We start from the raw sequence: 22,042 nt of genomic DNA, 5'->3' as shown, positions 1-22,042 counted from the left end.
CTGTGGTGGGGGTGTTGTTGGTTCCTTTGCTCCCATCAGCATCTCGCCCTTCCACTTACCTCAGCCACTGTCTGGATGAGTCAGCACAGGATTCTGTGTTTCGGTCTGCGGTGGGTGTGTGGTAGGGTTGGGCAGTATACACATTTCCATCCCTCCATACCATGCCTTTGCCATGCAAATATTATCTTAATCCAGGAGTAGATTGTCTCTGCTGCTGTTACCAAGAAGCTTGATCTTGCAAGCTAATGTTAGCCACTTAACTAACATTAGCAAGTTAGCAAAACCCAGCTGGAGAGAATTTATTTGGCACATGTTAGATAGTTAACTTAATAGTTAAAAGATATATAGCTGGCAAACATTTAGTAGTGAATTTCATACAAGTGTAACTTGATCACCTCACTTAAGTTGCGCTGTAGAGATGACTCCCCTCACAAAGCTCCCATTTTGCTCGTTGTGCTTATTTGTAAATAAACGCACATGACTGGTTCAAACCGCTGTTTTGGGAAACTAGTACCGGTAAGCTTCATAATGAAAAATGATGAAGCGCGTGCTGCATGACAGTGAGTGACTCACAAGGCTCTGGTCTCTCATCATTGTGTGCTTGTAAACAAACACCACGTGACTGGGGACTACTGTAAGATGAAATGAAGAACGCTATGTTCTTTATCTCCTAACATATTGCACAAGTAGCTACAAATATTCAAATGTGTATATATATTTTTTTAAATAAATAGTTTCAACGGTTTTGAAAAATCATCCCGTGGCTTTTTCCAAATTCCCCGGTATACGGTATACCGCCCAAGCCTAGTGTGTGGTAGCCAGTCAAATTAACACCAATACTGGTCCAGCCTCGACTGGAACTATCTGGAATGGATCTTACCTCTGGTGGTGCAATACTGGACTAGAGGTCGACCGATTAATCGGAATGGCCGATAAATTAGGGCCGATTTCAAGTTTTCATAACAATCGGTAATCGGTATTTTTGGACACCAATTTGCTGATTATTATTATTTTTTAGATTTTTTTAAATGTATTTTTTTGTACATTTTTTTATTTTAATTTAACTAGGCAAGTCAGTTAAGAACACATTCTTATTTTCAATGACGGCCTAGGAACGGGGGGTTAACTGCCTTGTTCAGGGGCAGAACGACAGATTTTTACCTTGTCAGCTCAGGGATTCATTTTTGCAACCTTCCGGTTACTAGTCCAATGCTCTAACCACCTGCCTTACATTGCACTCCACGAGGAGCCTGCATGGCAGGCTGACTACCTGTTACGCGAGGGCAGCAAGAAGCCAAGGTAAGTTGCTAGCTAGCATTAAACTTATCTTATAAAAAACTATCAATCTTAACATAATCACTAGTTAACTACACATGGTTGATGATATTACTAGTTTATCTAGCGTGTCCTGCGTTGCATATAATCGATGCGGCGCCTGTTAATTTCTCATTGAATCACAGCCTACTTCGACAAACGGGTGATGATTTAACAAGCGCATTTGCGAAAAAAGCACTGTCGTTGCACCAATGTACCTAACCATGAACATCAATGCCTTTCTTTAAAATCAATACACAAGTATATATTATTAAACCTGCATATTTAGTTAATATTGCCTGCTAACATGAATTTCTTATAACTAGGGAAATTGTGTCACTTCTCTTGCGTTCCGTGCAAGCAGTCAGGGTATATGCAGCAGTTTGGGCCGCCTGGCTCATTGCGAACTGGGGACTTAGGGATGCCATCCATTAGATGAAATACGGAACGGTTCCGTATTTCACTGAAAGAATAAACATTTTGTTTTCGATATGATAGTTTCCGGATTCGACCATTTTAATGACCAAAGGCTCGTATTTCTGTGTGTTATGTTATAATTAAGTCTATGATTTGATGGAGCAATCTGACTGAGCGATGGTAGGCACCAGCACGCTCGTAAGCATTCATTCAAACAGCACTTTTGTGCGTTTGCCAGCAGCTCTTCGCAATGCTTCAAGCATTGTGCTGTTTATGACTTCAAGCCTGTTAAAAGGAACCACCAGCTTTCATATGTTCTCATGTTCTGAGCAAGGAACTTAAATGTTAGCTTTCTTACATGGCACATATTGCACTTTTACTTTCTTCTCCAACACTTTGTTTTTGCATTATTTAAACCAAATTGAACATGTTTCATAATTTATTTGAGGCTAAATTGATTTTATTGATGTATTATATTAAGTTAAAATAAGTGTTTATTTAGTAATGTTGTAATTGCCATTATTGCAAAAAAAAAAAAAAATTGCCGATTTGATCGGTATCGGCCTTTGGTTTGGCCCTCCAATAATCGGTATCGGTATCGGCGCGGAAAAAATAAAATAAATCATAATCGGTCGACCTTTACACTGGACCAAGCTGCTCTTGCTGATTCATACTAAATATGTCTTCTCACTGGGAGTTTAACTATGTCACCATCTCAAATTGCAGCTAATTCTGTTTATTTGTGTTTTGTTCATTTCATTATAACACATTTTAGTTCTATTAACTTTGGGCACATTTTTTCTTCTGTGATTATGGGAAATATATTTCACAGTGGTTTAGATGGTACAATGATGCTCTACACAATTACTGCTTGTTTTCACACCTTTAGTCCTTTAAAGTAAAGTGGAACCATGTACGTTTTTATACTTCACCTGCTGCTAGAAATAGAGATATTTTTGCCTCTTCATTTGCTAACTTGAGTAAAAATGGTGCAGTGGAATGAAAAGAAGGTGGAGTGAAGCTTCAGCTTTTCTTAGTTGCAGGATGTCCTGATTATCATCTGATTATAATCGGAGTATGTTCAAGACTGGACATGCATTTTTTAACTTGCAAAGTGACATTGTCAGAGATCAGACTATGTAGAATCTGCACGGGAAAGAACAACAATAAGTTAAAGTGTACGTGGAAGCCTGGAAGATTGTCACGTCCTGGCCAGTATAAGGGTTAATTGGTATTGTAGTTTGGTCAGGACGTGGCAGAGGGTATTTGTTTTATGTGGTTAGGGGTGGTGTGTTTGTTGTAGGGCAGTTGATTTAGGTATTCCGGGGTTTTTGGGCACTGTTTGATTTTCATGTATTCTATGTTTAGTCTAGTGTGTCTGTTTCTATGTTTGGGTTCATTGGGGTTGGGACTCTCAATTGAAGGCAGGTGTTATATGAGGGTGTGTTTGTGTTTGTCTTTTGTGGGAGATTGTTGTGTACACTGCGTTTGTTTGAGCCTGCCACACTGTTGCTGTTGTATTGTTTGTTGTTTTGTTTTTTCTCAAGTGGATACCTTACATGTTTTTATCAGTAATAAACATGAGTGTCCACAATCCCGCTGCATTTTGGTCCTCCTTTCCTCAACACGACGAAATACGTGACAAAGATAATTTTAAATACTGGATGGGCGATTAGTTGTTTTATAAGGAGAAACGGACATTCAACTACAAGCCCTCACTGTCACAGTCTTAACTCATTTAATATGATACATTTCACTACAATTCAGGTCAAATACGTTGTACTTGAAGTGCTGTATTGGTGCTGATGTTGAAATTCAAGGGTCAGTAATTTGGTAATTCCTGGAATTTGTACAATTTTGTAATCCTGTTTCGCTTTAAACTCACTAGAAATTCCAGTTGCCACATGTCATTTTCTCAGAATTGAATGGGGAGTGGTTTCAACATAGAGCTAGCTGGTCATGGTTGGTTATCTAAATGCATACCACATAGTTAGTGGTTTCTAGTGGGACCACAGTATATTTCTGAGTTATGAACCCACACAGAAAACTCAGGGGAACTATTATCTCCATTCACAGCCCTCCTCCGTCTACTGGTGGTCTGACTCCTCCTTCACACTAAAGCCTCTCTCTGTGAATTTAAACATCAACCTTTTAATTTGTTTGCATCTTTGTGTTGCCTTGCATACTGATGCGCCTGTCGTTGTATGTCTTCCCAGTCCCCACTAATTATAGTATTCTTAATACCTATTATTACAATGTCTTTGCAATGGATCTCGTTGGGCAAGTCTTGAAGTGACTTGCCCATTTGTGTTTATATATGTTTATCTGTATACTCCAAAGTGCTATATGTGCTACATAATTACATGATTCATCTTTCTAGTTTAACCCTGTACTCTGTAGCCTACTGGTAATCATTGTAAATGCTGGTAGTGGTTCAGGTGAGGCTAAGAGCCCTCTAGTCGTTGGCCACTGAAATCATTTTGTACTGTAAAATCACATGAAGTGTGTCTCCATCATCAGCTCCGGCCCAAAGCCCTGTGAAGCCTGTCGACAGGAGGAGATTTATGAGGAGCCACAGTCCATTCTCAATAGTAACGAGGTAAGGCTCTGTTCCATTCATTTAACTTCTAACAACATCTCTGGTGAATCATGTTGCTCCTGGCGAAAGAAGGATATGGATTTAATTCACCTAAAGTATTTATTACAGTTCAATGTTTATTACAGTTCAATGCAGTGAATTTCCCTGCATGGGAAGTTGGCCAGATACCCAAGTACAACCTTCAACCAGACCCCCCCCCCCACAGTCTGGTTGAACAGTAACAGTGAATGTGACAACTACTGTATGTAATTAGAGTACTCTTTGTTCTTGTCAACTCCCTCAGGCTTTTCCAGACAATGCAGCTGGTAGAGAAATCGCCAGCCTGCCTGCCAAATGTATCAGTGAGGGATGCTCTTGGACTGGTTGCATAAAAGAATATGAGGTATAGTATGGAGTTAATGCTTATGTTTTACTGGGTTGTCATTGGGTGATTCAAATGAGAATATCTTGTGCATGTTTTGAATTTGAGTTATCTGATTGGACGTTCTTCATGTCTCTCGTGTTGAGAGCCAATAGCAAAGCACACAGTAGCAATCTGACATGCTGACCAGACTGCCCCCATTGTGTGTGTGAGCGTTGCAAAATAAATGTACATATACATGTTATTTAATAATTGTATCTGCGTAGCCAGGTGCTAAAATTGAACTTGGTCCCGCCTCTCCCATCTACTCATTGGTTTTTACAAGCGTATACCCACATGGGTGGTTGAAAGATGAACGAGGTCCACACTCCAGCACAGTTGGTGGCGATTAATGCACCTTAAAGTTAGTTGCCAACCATCATATCAAATCCACAGAAGAAGAATGAACAGGAGAGATTAATCAAAGAAAACAAACTAAATAATACCTAGGTTTCACCTTTTAGCTGGGAATTAATTGTCGGAGAACACATGATTTTGTGTGACTCAGAATGGGTGAAAATTCTGCAAAGATCCAGCACACAAAAAAAGGGACTATGTGTATTTCAGGTTAAACATCAACCCATGTTTATCTCCCAGGACAAATTAGCTAGCAATGCAAGCTAGCTAAATGTCCATGAATGTTTCATACACTATGTATTTTATCCTGCACCTAAATGAATATAGTTGGTTCACAGTTGGTTTTAGTATTTTAACCTGCGTGTCATGAAGGCGTCTGGTGGGGACAGATAAAGTCAACATGTGGAGCGGGTTTGGTTGTCATGTGAGAGTGAAACAGGATCTGCCTTTGTTATGTAACTTGGAAAGTCCCTGGAGTTTTTTTAAATGAATCCTGTTAGGCGGAGAGTGGAAAGTACCCAAGACCTGCAGGCTTAATTTACATTCTGTTTACCATCTGTCTTGAGTAGTCTGAGAAATTCATAATAATAATAATACTGCTAAACTGCAAATTATTGTATTGTTGTTAGACTAATTTAACTGTAAATCCATTTGTCCATTGATTGTAGAGACTGAAAACAGGAAGAGGGGGGGATTTTATGAGGAAGCAAACCTTGGCCTTCTGCCAAGAGTTAAACTAACATGTGCTGTTGTATAACAGGGAAGGTTGGGGAGGGGGAAAGTTTTAAGTTCATTGCTCTTTTATTTCTTCAGTTTGATAATTTGTATCTAATCGTAGGTTATAACTGTATGTTTTGTGGGGGATGTTTAAAGACTGTCAACTGTAAATATGTCTGGTAATTCAGTAAAAAGTTTTTTTGGGGTTAATGTGCTTCCTCAGAACTGTGGATAGAATTATATTTACTTTCACAAGGGGGGGAAAAAAAAGAAGTGATACTGTCTATGCTACATTTCTAGGACCGATTCAGCAGAACGTTTTTGTGTTGATGAAGATTGTGCAGTTGAATGTCATGCTGACAACCAACTTGATGGTTAGCACAACTTGTGCTAAAAATGTTTTATCGTGTAGGCGTTTCGTGTTGGTTCAGTGGCCTTTTAATGTTGTCGTTGACTGTGGGAGATTGTGTGATTGGAGTTAGTAACACGTATTCAGTGGACTATAAAAAAACAACCTGTGTTTACTGTATCGCGGGGACTATTCGATGCTACTGCAGTCCGCCACAGGATGTTTTTGTATTTGGAGGGCAAGTTGGTCAGGATAATATCTATGAGGGTGCCCATGTTTCCGGATTTATATTGACATAGGCTTAACCGTTTCGTGAGTTTCCAAATTAGGAAAATACTTTAGACAAGTCGTTATTGTTTTTAGTTATGGTTAAGTTTGGCTTGGGGATATTTTAGAGAAGGGTTGGTAAGGGTATGTGGAAAAACATGCTCACTTACCTGCTCTGCTGCCTTCTTGAGACTGAATGAGAAAAGACATGGTGGTAGATGGCAACACTCTTCTCCCCCCCCCACCCCTTTCCCCTCCCACCTGCTTTAAAAAAACTCAGCTAGAGCAGGACTGACATTTACTGTAACAATTCATAAGTAGATGGATTCATTTGAATTTGACTTTGTATTTTAACTTTTGTAGTTGTGAGGCACAATGAATTCAGCCCTTGTCACACAGTGGTTGAATAAGCAATTTTGAGTTCTTGCTGCACAACCGCAAGCAGTTTTAATGTGAAGTTTCATGCAACACCAAAACAACCACAATAGGCCATACTCTCACAAACACATACAATGTTTCCAATCTCACACAACACCTTTTTCTATACATTAGCAATATTTAAGTAGAGCAGTGGTTCGTATATGGATCTGTGGTGTCACTTTTAGTTTACAACCATAAAGAGTTTCACATTTTCAAAAAACTATTTTGGCACCACTGTCTAATCATACTTCCTGATCCGTTGTGGCCGTTTTCAGTTAAACTAGATGTACTTCTTCTAAATGCCATAACCGGCTGCTTATAAACTCGTATGCAACAGACTGGTTAACCATCAACCCAACCGTTATTTTAATCTTGCAAGCTATGACTTGCATAGAACTGTGTTTACTGAATAGACAGGTTGTCCCTCTTAAGCCAAGGAAGTAGGAGTAGGCTATAAAACAGCTATTGTTTTGGCTTATCATTGATTTTAAAGGATTACTTATTACTGAGAACCAGTATTAAAATATATGCACTCACTACTATAAGTCACTCTGGATAAGAGCGTCTGCTAAATGACTAAAATGTAAAAAAAAATGTTGCAGTCATGCCAAGTCTGCTCCTTTCATAACACAATGCTTTTTTAAAGATCTTTTAACTTTAAATGCAAGTTCAGAAAGGAAACGCCACATAGAAACATTTATAACCATTTATTAAGCAATGAATAATGCAAGTCTTGGAACTATAGGCTCACTGCACAGGCAAAGCGTCAATATATAATATAGCCTATGGACAGTGAGTGCGGTAAGCTATACCAATCCCCCGGCAGAAACACAGAACCTGGTGGTGCGAGCAAGAAGCCGGCGTATAGTTGAAGTAGCAGCATGATGAGTGAGGGGACCTGGTCAGCTTAAAATAGACCACCAAATAATGTAGGCGTGATTGATACTAGCCTCTTTGGTACCATCTCAGCAGGTGTGTCAGCTGAGACTGGCCACTCAGGTTTCCATTCTGAACTGGCTCCGCTTCATTTAAAAAATATAGCGCCACGAAGAAATATGTTTAACCATTTATTAAAGATGCACTATGCAGAAATCGCTCCGCCATTTTCTGTTTGGAAAAATGTTAATAGTTCGGCTAATTTCTGTTTGTGACTAAACAACTGCATAGTGTAGAGAATCATTGTACCGTCTAAACTGCTGTGAAATATATTTTCCATAACCACAAATATTGTATTATCAGCTGTTTGAATCTGGTGTACAAAACCGAAAGTAAAAGATGCAAAAACGAAAATTAAGACTGGGAAGCGTAGAAAGAAATGGAGCACATAGAACAGATCTACCACTTCTTAGACTTGCTTTCAATGAGAATGACAGATTTCTAACTAACATTTCTATGTGAATCTGGTCGGGTCGCCCAAAAAGTGAAATTTTGCAGCTTTTATGCAATGAATAATGCAAGTCTTGGCGATATAGGCTCTGCTCCTTCAGGGTAGCTCACTGCCTAAGCAAAGCGTCAATATATAATATAGCCTATGGGCAGTGAATGCAGTAAGCTATACCAATCCCCCAAAACAGCAGAACCTTACACCAGACGACTCTGTAGCTACGGCAGAAGCGCCATTTAGATATTATCGAATAGACCAGTTAGGTAATCTTACCATCGCAACAATGAATCCTATGTGAGAATGTTAACCATGTGTGGCATAAACTGAGCAACGTGTGACTTCTATCCCTGGTGACGTACCGATGGCATGATGAGCTTGAGGCATGATGATCTTCCTCTTGGCACGTGAACTATCTGCCTATCTTGCCAACACACACTGAACAAAAATATAAACGCAACAATTTTACTGAGTTACAGTTCATATAAGGAAATCAGTCAATTGAAATAAATAAATTACTCTAATGGCCCTCTATGGATTTCACATGACTGGGCAGGGGTGCACTGGGAAGCCATGCCCAGACTATCATAATTAGTTTTTCCCCACAAAAGGTCTTTATTACAGATAGAAATACTCCCCAGTTTCATCAGCTCATATAAGGAAATCAGTCAATTGAAATAAATAAATTACTCTAATGGCCCTCTATGGATTTCACATGACTGGGCAGGGGTGCACTGGGAAGCCATGCCCAGACTATCATAATTAGTTTTTCCCCACAAAAGGTCTTTATTACAGATAGAAATACTCCCCAGTTTCATCAGCTGTCTGGATAGCTGGTCTGAGATGATCCCGTAGGCGAAGATGTCGGATGTGGAGGTCCTGGGCTGGCGTGGTTACACGTGGTCTGTGGTTGTGAGGCCAGTTGGACATCCTGCCAAATTCTCTAAAACGATGTTGGAGGTGGCTTTTGGTAGAGAAATTAACATTCAATTATTTGGCAACAGATCTGGTAGACATTCCTGCAGTCAACATGCCAGTTGCACGCTCCCTCAACTTGAGACATCTGTAGCATTGTGTTGTGACACAACTGCACATTTTAGTAGCCTTTTATTGTCACCAGCCCAATAATGATCATGCGGTTTAATCAGCTTGTTGATATACCCCACCTGTCAGGTGGATGGATTATCTTGGCAAAGGAGAAATGTTCACTAACAGGGATGTAAACAAATTTGTGCACAGCATTTTGTACGTATGGAACATTTCTGGGATTATTTTATTCAGTTCATGAAACATGGGACCAACACTTTACATGTTGCATTTATATTTTTGTTCAGTGTGTGTGTGTACGGTAACTGTTAGATATTGGGGGCATCCTGGGATGTGCTTTTGTATGTTATTGCTGTAAGAGGGAGTTAGCTAGCATGCTCTATAATGGTCGCATTAGCCCCTGCTATTTCAGTTATTTCCATGCTGACAGACAAATCACGAATCTATAGCCATCAACATACTATTGTCCTGCACATCTAATGTGCTTCCTTGTGTCTATCGTCAGAATAAACACCAATCAACTGGGATCGCTGGCTGGACAGTTCTTTCTTTAAAAACACAACGGAAGAGTTACGAAGTACGAACACAATCTTTTATACTGGGGCCGAGACCAGTCTTCTTGTCTTTGCTGGACATCTGTTGCATCAGTGATAAATAATGGATCGCCCAGCGTGGCCAGTGGTCGGCATTGCAGATAGCGTAACATGGAAGAGAAAGCGGTGTTAGTTCGAGCAATGACAACTGGAGTACCTTTACCCTTCGTATTCGTTTTAGAATGAGTTAATAATTGGTTACATAAACTTTTGGCCTCCCATCCCATTCTAAACACCTATCGCCGACTTTGTATTCATGTTACCTGATGAAATTGCTTTACAATATGATCTTGTTGCCATCTGATGCACATTCAGATGTCATAAATCAGCACTGCAGAGCTCTCCCTGTACTATGCCTTGCCTTGGTTGTATTACTTTTGATGATATCTGGAAATGTGCATGTACACCCTTGCCCATCTACTGTTGCTTGCCCCAATTCTGACTTGTGCTCTGATATCTGCTTCACTGATTTCTGCTCCCGTAAAAGCCTGGGATTTCTGCACGTTAACACTAGAAGCTTATTACCTAAAATGGATTAATTGAAAGTGTGGGTTCAGAGCTCCAATCCAGATGTGTTGGTCACTGAGACGTGGTTAAGGAAGAGTGTTTTGAATACTGGTGTTGAACTTTCTGGTTATAACCTTTTTCGGCAAGCCAAATCTTCCAAAGGTGGGGGAGTGGCAAACTTTACCAATGATAACCTTCAGTGCTCGGTTGTCTCCACAAAGCCTGTCTCCAAACAATTTGATTTGCTGGTTTTAAGTATTAAACTTTCAAATAGCTCTTTGTTGCTGGGTGCTATCGTCCTCCATCAGCACCGGCCTGTACCCTACCTGCCCTAAGCTCTCTCCTGGCCCCTTACACCAAGTCTGAATTTGTCCTGCTAGGTGACCTAAACTGGGACATGCTTAAACCACCTGACCAAGTCCTAAAGCAATGGGATTCCCTAAATCATTCTCATATTATTACCAACCCTACTAGGTATGACTCCAACACCCAGAAAAGGCTACTCTTCTTGATGTTATCCTCACAAATAATCCTGGTATCAGTCTGGTGTTTTCTGTAATAACCTTAGTGATCACTGTTTTACAGCCTGTGTTCGTAATGGCTGCTCAGTGAAATGACCTGTCCAGATATGTCATAGATGCTTGCTAAAAAACTTTCATGAGCAAGCCTTCCTTCATGACCTGGCCTCTGTACATTTGGAAAGAATCAGCTTGATCCCCTCTGTCGAAGATGCTTGGACCTTCTTTTATAATATTTTCAGTGGTATTGTTAACAAACACGCCCCCATAAAGAAAATGAGAATTAAAAACAGGTTCAGGCCCTGGTTCGACCGTCATCTTGCAGAGTTACTCCACCTCAAGAATTGCATTTGGCGAAATGCTCGGCACACGCATACTCAGGCTGACTGGCTCTCGTTTAGGCAAATGAGAAATAAGTGCACTCAGGCTATCCGGAAGGCCAAAGTTAGTTACTTCAAGGAGCAGTTCTCTCTCTGTGGGTCTAACCCCAAGAAGTTCTGGAAAACGGTTAAAGACCTGGAAAATAAACCCTCCTCCTCACAGCTGCCCATGTCCCTTAAAGTTGATGATGTGGTTGTTACTGACTGAGCTCTTTAATCACCACTTCATTTAAGTCAGGATTTCTATTTGACTCAGCCATGCCTGCTTGCCCGTCCAACATTTCCTCATCTCCCACCCCTTTTAATGCGACTATCCCTGATGCTTCTCCCTCTTTTTCCCCTGCCCTGCTACAAAGTTTCTCCCTGCAGGCAGTCACTGAGTCCGAGGAGCTCCTGAAACTTGACCCCAAAACAACATCTGGATCTTTAAGGTTGCTGCCCCTATCATTGCCAAGCCTATCTCTGACCTTATTAACCTGTCTCTACTTTCTGGGGAGGTTACCATTGCTTGGAAGGCAGCCACAGTTCGTCCTTTATTTAAAGGGAGAGATCAAGCTGATCCTAAGTGTTATAGGCCTATTTCTATTTTGCCCTGTTTATCAAAGTGTTGGAAAAACAACTGACTGGCTTTCTTGGTGTCTATAGTATTCTCTCTGGTATGCAATATGGTTTCTGCTCAGGTTATGGATGTGTCACTGCAACCTTAAAGGTCCTCAATGATGTCACCATTGCCCTTGATTCTAAGCAATGTTGTGTTGCTATTTTTATTGACTTGGCCAAAGCTTTTGATACGGTAAACCATTCCATTCTTGTGGGCCGGCTAAGGAATATTGGTGTCTCTGAGGGGTCTTTGGCCTGGTTTGCTAACTACCTCTCTCAAAGAGTGCAGTGTATAAAGTCAGAAAATCTGCTGTCTCAGCCACTGCCTGTCACCAAGGGAGTACCCCAAGGTTCAATCCTAGGCCCCACAATCTTCTCAATTTACATCAACAACATAGCTCAGGCAGTAGGAAGCTCTCTCATCCATTTATATGCAGATGATACAGTCTTATACTCAGCTGGCCCCTCCCCGGATTTTGTGTTAAATGCTCTACAACAAAGCTTTCTTAGTGTCCAACAAGCTTTCTCTACCCTTCATCTTCTTCTGAACATCTCCAAAACAATGGTCATGTGGTTTGGTAAGAAGAATTCCCCTCTCCCCACAGGTGTGATTACTACCTCTCAGGGTTTAGAGCTTGAGGTAGTCACCTCATACAAGTACTTGGGAGTATGGCTAGACAGTATACTGTCCTTCTCTCAGCACATATCAAAGCTGCAGGCTAAAGTTAAATCTAGACTTGGTTTCCTCTATCGTAATCGCGCCTATTTCACCCCAGCTGCCAAACTAACCCTGATTCAGATGACCATCCTACCCATGCTAGATTACGGAGACATCATTTATAGATCGGCAGGTAAGGGTGCTCTCGAGCGTCTAGTTGTTCTTTACCATTCGGCCATCAGATTTGCCACTAATGCTCCTTATAGGACACATCACTGCACTCTATACTCCTGTAACGACTGTCGTGAGAGAGAGTGGACCAAAACGCAGCGGAGTTAGTGTTCATCATATTTAATTATTAACCGGAACACTATACAATTACAAAATAAGAAACTGACAGCCAAACAGTCCTGTCAGATGAAACACAATGACAGAAACAATTACCCACCACACCCCAACGGAAAAACATGCACTTATGTGTGACTCCCAATCAACAACAACGAACTTCAGCTGTGCCTGATTGGGAGCCACACACGGCCCAAAACAAAGAAATACAAAAACATAGAAACAGAACATAGAACGCCCACCCAATGTAACACCCTGGCCTAACCAAAATAAAGAACAAAAACCCCTCTCTATGGCCAGGGCGTTACAACTCCTCTGTAAACTGGTCATCTCTGTATACCTGTCGCAAGACCCACTGGTTGATGCTTATTTTGCTCTTAGGCCTCACTCCCCCTATCTGAGATATCTACTGCAGCCCTCATCCTCCACATACAACACCCGTTCTGCCAGTCACATTCTGTTAAAAGGTCCCCAAAGCACACACATCCCTGCGTCGGTCGTTTTTTCAGTTCGCTGCAGCTAGCGACTGGAACGAGCTGCAACAAACACTCAACTGGACAGTTTTATTTCAATCTCTTCATTCAAAGACTCAATCATGGACACTCTTACTGACAGTTGTGGCTGCTTTGTGTGATGTATTGTTGTCTCTACCTTCTTGCCCTTTGTGCTGTTGTCTGTGCCCAATAATGTTTCTACCATGTTTTGTGCTTGTATGTTATTTAAAAATATATATATTTTTAATCCCAGCCCCAATCCCAGCAGGTCTTTTGCCTTTTGGTAGGCCGTCATTGTAAATAAGAATTTGTTCTTAACTGACTTGCCTAGTTAAATAAAAATGTAAAAAAACAACACGGTGAATGAAAGTGCACACGGGCTCCAACTAGCTAGCTTTTAGCTAGTTGAAAAGCGAAGCACGTGCGTCAAGTACAGAAAATCCGGCAAAACAAAACGCATATGCATCTGGTAGACATCGGGTGGAAGGCTGCAACTTGCGTGATTCGAAGCAGTGAACAATAAAGGCACACACCAGGTATATATTGACAGTCAAGTTGAGAAAGCAGCACAAAAATAATACAAATAATACCAGGCAGAATCATAGGCTGTCAATGTAGATTTTGCCAACCCATTCTCATGTAATGAGAAGCTTTGCTCAAATATGATGCAGGGTGGGGTCTAGTCTAGCACGGTAAGTGGGAAGGCTGGCCATGGCAGACCGATTGGCAGGGAATCTGGGTGCAATTCGGGGAACTCCTGAAATTTTAAAGCGAGAGAGGGCGTCAGCTGTGTTATTTTTTAAGACCCCGGATATGCGTGGCTTTTAGCAAGAAGTTATCTAAAATGCAAGTCCAAGTTAAGCACCTGAGAAGTCTATTGATAAAGGGAACTGAGGGTCTACCCTTATTAATCATATGAACTGTAGCTTCATTCTCAAAGAACACAGAAATCCTTCTCTTAGACCACTGTCTGCCCCAGAGTAGACATGCTATAACAAAGTGATACAATTCGAACAAGGCTCTGAGTACGGGGATTACATTTCAATAGGCCATGTTCCATAAAACCATTCGATTTTTATTTTTTTTAATTAAAACTGCAGAGGGATCAGCCTCAATGTAGAATTCGAGAGAGGCTGATGTTTCCACAAAGTCATTATAAAAGAAAGAAATTCCAATTATCGCACATCATAGACCATAGACCAGAAACGCAGGTCGGATTGGCATCCCTCATCCCTCATCCAGAACAATGACGTCGTGGAGATTTGCCACCGTTTTTGCTAAATCGAAAAGCCTAGACACGTCCATGGGGAATGATACATATGGTGAAATTTAAAATGACCTAAAAGGGACCGTAGTTCACGCATGGTGACATACGGTGTTGACAAAATATTTAATGATGTCTCTAATGCGAGAGCGTTTCTCTCGCGGTAGAGAAGCCTGCATTGACTTGCTGTCTAGGTTAATACCTAAACACTTGAGGGGTATAGTTCTCATCAGAGCGGGGCATGCCAAGAGATGAGAATGTGTCTAAGCTTGGAGATGGAGTGAGCCGGAGGAGAGCTAGGGAAATCGACTACCAAAAAATAGTCTAAATGGTACAACACGAAGGGCAATCTAGATGTCTAACTTTGTTGTCTACGAGGGCTGAAAGAACCGGGTGGGAAGGCTAACTGGACCCAGGCGTGGGCTGAAGCTTAGAATGTTTTACTTTCTTCGCCTGCTTGCCAGTGTTGGAGCACCCACGTTTCTTAGCTGGAGCCTTACCCGGTGGTTCGGCTGGGGCAACCAACTCATCGGAAATCCCCACGGGAGTGGATACAGTGCTTTTTGAAAAGTTTTCAGACCTCTTCCCTTTTTCCACGTTAGTCTTATTCGAAAATAAAACATTTTCCTCAATCTACACACAACACCCCATAATGACAAAGCGAAAACAGTTTTTTTTTTTTTACTTTGCACATTTATTACAAATAAAGAAACATATACCTTATTTATATATAGTATTCAGACCCTTTGCTATGAGACTCACAATTTTGGTCAGGTGCATCATGTTTCCATTGATCATCCTTGATGTTTCTACAATTTGATTGGAGTCCACCTGTGGTAAATTCAATTGATTGGACATGATTTGGAAAGGCACACACCTGTCTATATAAGGTACCACAGTTGACAGTGCATGTCAGAGCAAAAACCAAGCCATGAGGTCGAAGGAATTGTTTATAGAGATCCGAGACAGGGTTGTGTCAAGGCACAGATCTGGGGAAGGGTACCAAAACATTTCTGAAGCATTGAAGGTCCCCAAGAACACAGTGGCCTCCATCATTCTTAAATGGAAGAAGTTTGGAACCACCAAGACTCTTTCTAGAGCTGGCTGCCCGGCCAAACTGAGCAATCGGGGGTGAAGGGCCTTGGTCAGGGAGGTGACTAAGAATCCAATGGTCACTGACAGAGCTCCACAGAGTTCCTGGTTTTGGTTGTCCTTTCTTAACCTCTTCAGTCCCGAGATCCCAGCAAAAATAGGCTTTTCATTTATCTGACCTTCATTTATCTGCATGTCCAGCTCTTATATTTAGCTTCACAATGAAGTGTTTTACGATTTTATTTTCAGGAAAAGCAGGGCTACCAGTAGAAAACAAAACAACTTGACATAAACAGCTGCATTCGTGAGTTTTAATGGCAAATGTCAATATAAAAATAAGGTTTGCCAAAGCAAAAACCTTATAAAAATGAATGTATATGAATGCTGTAAGTAGAGAAATTGTTTGCTCACTGGGAAATGAATGTCCAACTAGTCAGTGACAAGTGTTTGGAGTTTGACAGCAACTATGTGAGCTAATTACGGTACTATAGACACTATGTCCTGGTATTTCCTATGATCTATGTAGAATAACCCCTTCCTTACCTTCTAACCACTGTTAGGTTCTAATCTTTCAGAGTAAATAACTCACGGACACTAGAGAAGCTTAACCAAGTTTAATTCTTCCCAAAGGGTCGTTACAGCTGTAATTCAGACAAAAACCTGTTCTCACCATCACAAGTATATATACTCCACTTTAGACACTCCTCGTTCTCTCCAATCCTTACATCTTATGGTTCCACAGGAAGAGGGTAATAGGATGTAAACCCTTATTACTCCCTCCTGACCTCAACCCCTCCTTCGCCTAATCCACAGATGTCCATCCACTTCCCCTATAGCAATCCTGTGATCTCCTCCCGTCCACCCAACACATTCCAAAGTCATCTGTCTTTCTACAGAGACCCATTTATCTTTCACTCCTTATACACAATGCGTCTGATCTATCATGTCTTTAATATCTCAATGTTCAAAGTTTACCCCGAATCCAACACCACTTGTTTAGCTTGTGAGCACCATAGAGCAGAACATGTTGCATGTTGGTGAGAGTCTCAGCTTTTCATAGATAGCTTTTAGTAGTTTGTAGCTCAAACCATTAGGACTCTACAGACGTTTTTGTGAAAAAAAGACCTGGCCCGGGCCCCTTCGGGATCCGCCATTGTCTCAAAAAGACTGGTCTCGTTTAGCCCCTGTTAATCCCACAGATTAATGGTTGGTATCTATGGATGCAGAAGAAATCCAATAGTACAACCCAAACGTCTGTAGCTCAAACACATTATGTTTAAAAGGGGTTAAAGTAAAAAACGCACCGGTGTTATGGTGGGACTCATTGGGTTAATACTGCTACACATTTCTGCAAATGGTCAGTGGTAAAACTTTGTTTTTGTTTCCCAGGCACAACACGAGGGCAAGTGTGAGTATGAGCGAGTACCATGTGAAACCTGCCAGGTCCTTATCCTGCGCAGTGAAAAAGAGAGGCATAATGAGAGAGAATGTGAAGCAAGGACATTGAACTGCAAGTACTGCAAAGTCTCCTTCAACTTCAAGGAAATCAAGGTGAGATGCTTATCTGGAGAACACCAATGGCCAACAAATGTACAAGTGGAGACAGTACTCCAGAGAGTCAGATTCCCTGTGGCTCAGTTGGTAGAGCATGGTGTTTGCAACGCCAGGGTTGTGGGTTCGATTCCCACGGGGGGCCAGTACGGAGAAGAAAAAAAAGTAAAAAAATGTATGAAATGTATGCATTCACTACTGTAAGTCGCTCTGGATAAGAGCGTCTGCTAAATGACTAAAATGTAAATGTAATGGTTATGGAATGTGTTGATTCTGAGATGAACTGTTATTCTCATACCAACTCCCACTCCTTATCTATTACAGGCTCATGATGAAATCTGCCAGAAGTTTCCCATGCAGTGCAAGGACTGTGGAAAGAAAAAGATCCCACGGGAAAAGGTCTGTCCTCTACTGTGTCCTTTTAAAAGTCTTAATTTGGCTTGCTTTCTAGGTCAATTAATCATATCTTATCAGCCTTGGTGCTATATAGTTTCTGCTTTCAATAAATATACATTGTTGCCTAGTCAAGTGGAGTAGGCCAGAGCATGAACAGACTCATTTATCACTCTTTAGTAGAAGTAGGTCTCACTATGAAGTCTTCTCATAACAGAACTAAGAAGGTAGTTGCACTTTGTTTGAGTTAGCCCTTTGAACTTAGGTTATTTTATTCTGTCTCAACAGTCATCTACTTTCACATTTGAAATAATGACGGTTATTTTCAGGGTTAAGCCCCAATTTAATCTCCATAACCCTGATCTTTCTCTTTCTGTTCTCTCCCTGCAGTTTCTAGATCACAGCAGATCCTGTGCCAAGTCTAAGACTGCATGTCCGTTCAGTGAGGTCGGCTGCAAGGTTGTGGTGTGTATAGAAGATCAATTATATCTATTCAGATAAGGTTTTATCTACAGTATATGATGATGGCCGCCTTAGATATTTGAAAAATGCATATCTTTGATTGTAATGTCCCAGACAGCTCTTGAATACGGTTTCCTGTTTGTCAGAGGAAACTGGTTTGTATTTCTCAGTATTTTCCTATGACTTGCCCTCATTTGACAGTCAAATGAATCTGGCTAAATTTGTAGTCATTTGGATCAAGAAAAATCCCCTCTTTCCTCTTGTTTTTCTGAGTCACCTTGACTACTCCATGGCATGCAGACAGTGAACAATGTTCTGTTGATTGTTTGGTTTATAGTTAGACCTTTATAATTAGACACTTGTGGCAACTTCTTGGTTGAGGCACAAGTACTATCCAACTTAGTAGTACGTACAGCATGATCTGACATCTACCTGGCCATTGTTGGGGTGCAAAAATCGTCTGTCCTCGGTTGTAACACTCACCCTAACCCTACCGCGTTCCAAACTGCCTCTAAAAGCAACATCAGCACAATAATTGTTTGTTGGTGTAAAGCTTACCTCCATTGGACTCTGTAGCAGTGGAAACACGTTTTCTGGAGTGATGAATCACGCTTCACCATGTGGCAGTCCAACGGACGGATCTGCGTTTGGCGGAATGCTACCTGCCCGAATGCTACCTGCCCGAATGCAACTGTAAAGTTTGGTGGAGGAGGAATAATGGTCTGGAGCTGTTTTTAATGGTTCGGGCTAGGCCCATTAGTTTCAGTGAAGGGAAATGTTAATGCTACATCATACAATTTCATTTGAGATGATTCTGTGCTTCCAACTTTGTGGCAACAGTTTGGGGAAGGCCCTTTCCTGTTTCAGCATGACAATGCCGGCGTTCACAAAGCGAGGTCCATACAGAAATGGTTTGTCAAGATCGGTGTGGAAGAAATTGACTGGCCTGCACAGAGCCTTGACATCAATCCCATCTAACACTTTTGAGATGAATTGGAACGCTGACTGCGAAACCAGTCCTAATCTCCCAACACCTCATTAATGCTCTTGTGGCTGAATGGAAGCAAGTCCCCGCAGCAATGTTCCAACATCTAGTTTAAAGCCTTCCCAGAAGAGTGGAGGCTGTTATAGCAGTAAAGGGGGGACCAACTCCATATTAATGCCCATGATTTTGGAATGAGATGTTTGACGAGCAGGTGTCCACATATTTTCTTGGGTATTAGACACACCCTCAACAGAGAGACGTCTCAAAAGAGACATCTAGTGTTTGAGAGTAAATGTTCTGAGCTTTATGTGCAGTCCCCTACAATTGAATTCCAGCTTGAATCTCAATATTGAAGGGCATCTAAAATTGACACTGAACAGTATGATACGGACTAGTTAACTCATTGTGCTTAACGCCTTGTGTTGTGTCACCACAGATTGATAATGGGAAGCACAGTGACCACGAGCAGACTAGTGTCATGGAGCACATGCGTCTGATCCTGGCGACTATGTCTCTGGTGCGGCTTCAGCGTCCAGATGCCCCAGGGCTGGGGGAGTGGCAGGAGGACTCTGGGCTGGGCTTGTACCGCGCTCCCGAGGATGGAGCCACAGCTACTGCAGCCACAGATGGGGGAGGAGCCGCTGCCTCTGGACAGACATTTGGTCTTGACCACAAGGTGGGCTTCATTTGGTCTGATGCGTTTGATGAATAGGAAATACTACGGAAGCTATTGTTGTCTTATATATTGTTTTAAAGCTTCCCTTATTTAACAGGACTATGTCAACCAAGCTGTTAAATGATCAAATGGATTGGCATCCTACTTGTTATTGAACTCTTACAGATGGCCTGAATACTACCGTAATTTCCGGACTATTAAGCGCACCTGAATATAAGCCGCACCCACTGAATTTAAAAAAAAATATTATTTTGAACATAAATAAGCCGCACATGTCTATAATCCGCAGGTGCCTACCGGTACATTGAAACAAATTAACTTTACACAGGCTTTAACGAAACACGGCTTGTAACAAAAATAAATAGGCTTTAACGAAACACGGCTTGTAACAAAAATAAAAAATTAGCAGTAAGCTTTAGTTGTCTTTTTGCACTGAGTCAATTCCTCACGCTGCTGTTTCCAATGTCTTATCATCGACTCATTAAGACCAAGCTCCCGTGCAGCAGCTCTATTTCCTTTTCCAACAGCCAGATCAATCGCCTTCAACTTGAAAGCTGCATCATATGCATTTCTCCGTGTCTTTGCCATGATGAGGGTGACAAAATGACTACCGTAATCAGAATGATGGGAAGTTTGAGAGCGCTCGATTTAATCTAAACAGTAAACAAAAAAGTTGTTTGACCTTAACCCGTTCTGCAATTTCATTGGTCTAATGAAAGCTTCATGCCGCCAAAAAACTGAGCACGTCACAGAATGTGTTTTTTTGGAGAGAAAAAAATTGAAAGCGGGAAAAATCCATATATTAGCCGCGTCATTGTTTAAGCCGCGAGGTTCAAAGCCTGGGAAAAAGTTGCGGCTTATAGTCCGGAATTTACGGTAATCCATACAGAGATGTTGCAGATGCAGTAACACATAATGAAGGACTTGTCTTCGTTGTATTCTCTGTGTTGTGGTCCTGCAGGTGAGAGCACTGGAGAATATAGTGTGTGTACTGAACAGGGAAGTGGAGAGGAGTTCTCTCACTTTAGAGGCCTTCTCACGGCAACATCGTCTAGACCAAGACAAGATTGAGAACCTCGGCAACAAGGTACGTCAACTAGAGCGTACTCTCACCATGCGGGACCTACAACTGGCTGAGACAGACCAGACTCTGCGAGAACTCCAGTTTTGCACCTTTGATGGTGTCTTTGTCTGGAAGATCGCCGACTTCTCACGCCGCCGCCAGGACGCTGTGGCCGGGCGAACACCCGCTATGTTCTCACCAGGTTAGATCTGCCCTGATTATTTTATTCTTATGTTATTCACCAGTCCTTAAGGCCTGCAGTTACAAGTTGACTGGCTTTAACTTGAAAATCCTTCTATTTTCATTTAGGAAAATCTGATTTGATATCTTTCTTTTTATGTCCTTGCTCTTTAGTGTATCATAAGTATACCATACTCTATGGAAATGCACATTTTTGGCAGTCTAATTCCACAAGCATGCACTCATTTTTACCACAAGTGACTCAATAAGTCACAGATGCCCATACTGTGATTCTAATATAGTTCCTCTTATCCCGTAGCATTCTACTCAAGTAAATATGGCTATAAGATGTGTCTGAGACTGTATCTGAATGGGGACGGAACAGGTCGAGGGACTCACCTTTCTCTCTTCTTCGTGGTGATGAGGGGCAAGTGTGACGCTCTTCTCAAATGGCCATTCAGTCAGAAGGTAAGACTTGAGTAAATAAGGGATACAAAGTGTATTGAAAGCATGAGCTTTCCAATAGAATTCCAGGCACTAGAATCTATGCCAAGGTGCATTGAAGCTGTTCTGGCTCGTAGTGGCCCAACAGCCTATTAAGACACTTTGTTTGTGCTTCCTTTATTTTGGCTGTTACCTGTGTCTAACATTAGTAACTACAACAAAATGCATTATAGTAAAAACGAAATATTAAATCTCCGTCCTCTTTCCTCGTTCTCTTCCCTGTAGGTGACACTGATGCTGCTGGATCAGAATAACAGGGAGCATATCATTGATGCCTTCCGGCCTGATGTAAGCTCCACCTCTTTCCAGCGACCAATCAGTGAGATGAACATAGCCAGTGGCTGCCCACTCTTCTGCCCATTGGCTAAACTGGCAGGCAAGAGCTCCTACCTTAGGGATGACACCATTTTCATCAAGGCCATTGTAGACCTCACAGGCCTGTAGTGACTGTGGAAGTCACTACAGTACAAAAACTACAGTACAAAAAACTACAGTACCAAAAACAAAAA

The 22,042-nt window shown here is 41.5% G+C and overlaps 1 protein-coding gene across 2 annotated transcripts in view; it reads left to right on the top strand.

Annotated features, from left to right (window-relative positions):
• Positions 1 to 22,042, top strand: part of LOC106563303 (TNF receptor-associated factor 2) — a 24,803-nt gene extending 2,761 nt beyond the window's left edge. For both annotated transcript variants that reach the window (XM_014128792.2, XM_014128793.2), the window contains exons 3-11: positions 4,252 to 4,330; positions 4,614 to 4,712; positions 17,109 to 17,270; positions 17,595 to 17,669; positions 18,054 to 18,128; positions 19,547 to 19,786; positions 20,748 to 21,051; positions 21,349 to 21,497; positions 21,759 to 22,042. In XM_014128792.2, the coding sequence (XP_013984267.1) occupies positions 4,252 to 4,330; positions 4,614 to 4,712; positions 17,109 to 17,270; positions 17,595 to 17,669; positions 18,054 to 18,128; positions 19,547 to 19,786; positions 20,748 to 21,051; positions 21,349 to 21,497; positions 21,759 to 21,977 (1,402 nt within the window). In that variant the 3' untranslated portion in view covers positions 21,978 to 22,042. The remainder of the gene's footprint in view (positions 1 to 4,251; positions 4,331 to 4,613; positions 4,713 to 17,108; positions 17,271 to 17,594; positions 17,670 to 18,053; positions 18,129 to 19,546; positions 19,787 to 20,747; positions 21,052 to 21,348; positions 21,498 to 21,758) is intronic.

The sequence above is a fragment of the Salmo salar genome, chromosome ssa11 (genome assembly GCF_905237065.1).
Source record: "Salmo salar chromosome ssa11, Ssal_v3.1, whole genome shotgun sequence".
Lineage (NCBI taxonomy): Eukaryota > Metazoa > Chordata > Actinopteri > Salmoniformes > Salmonidae > Salmo > Salmo salar.
This window is presented reverse-complemented; position numbering and strand designations above follow the sequence as displayed.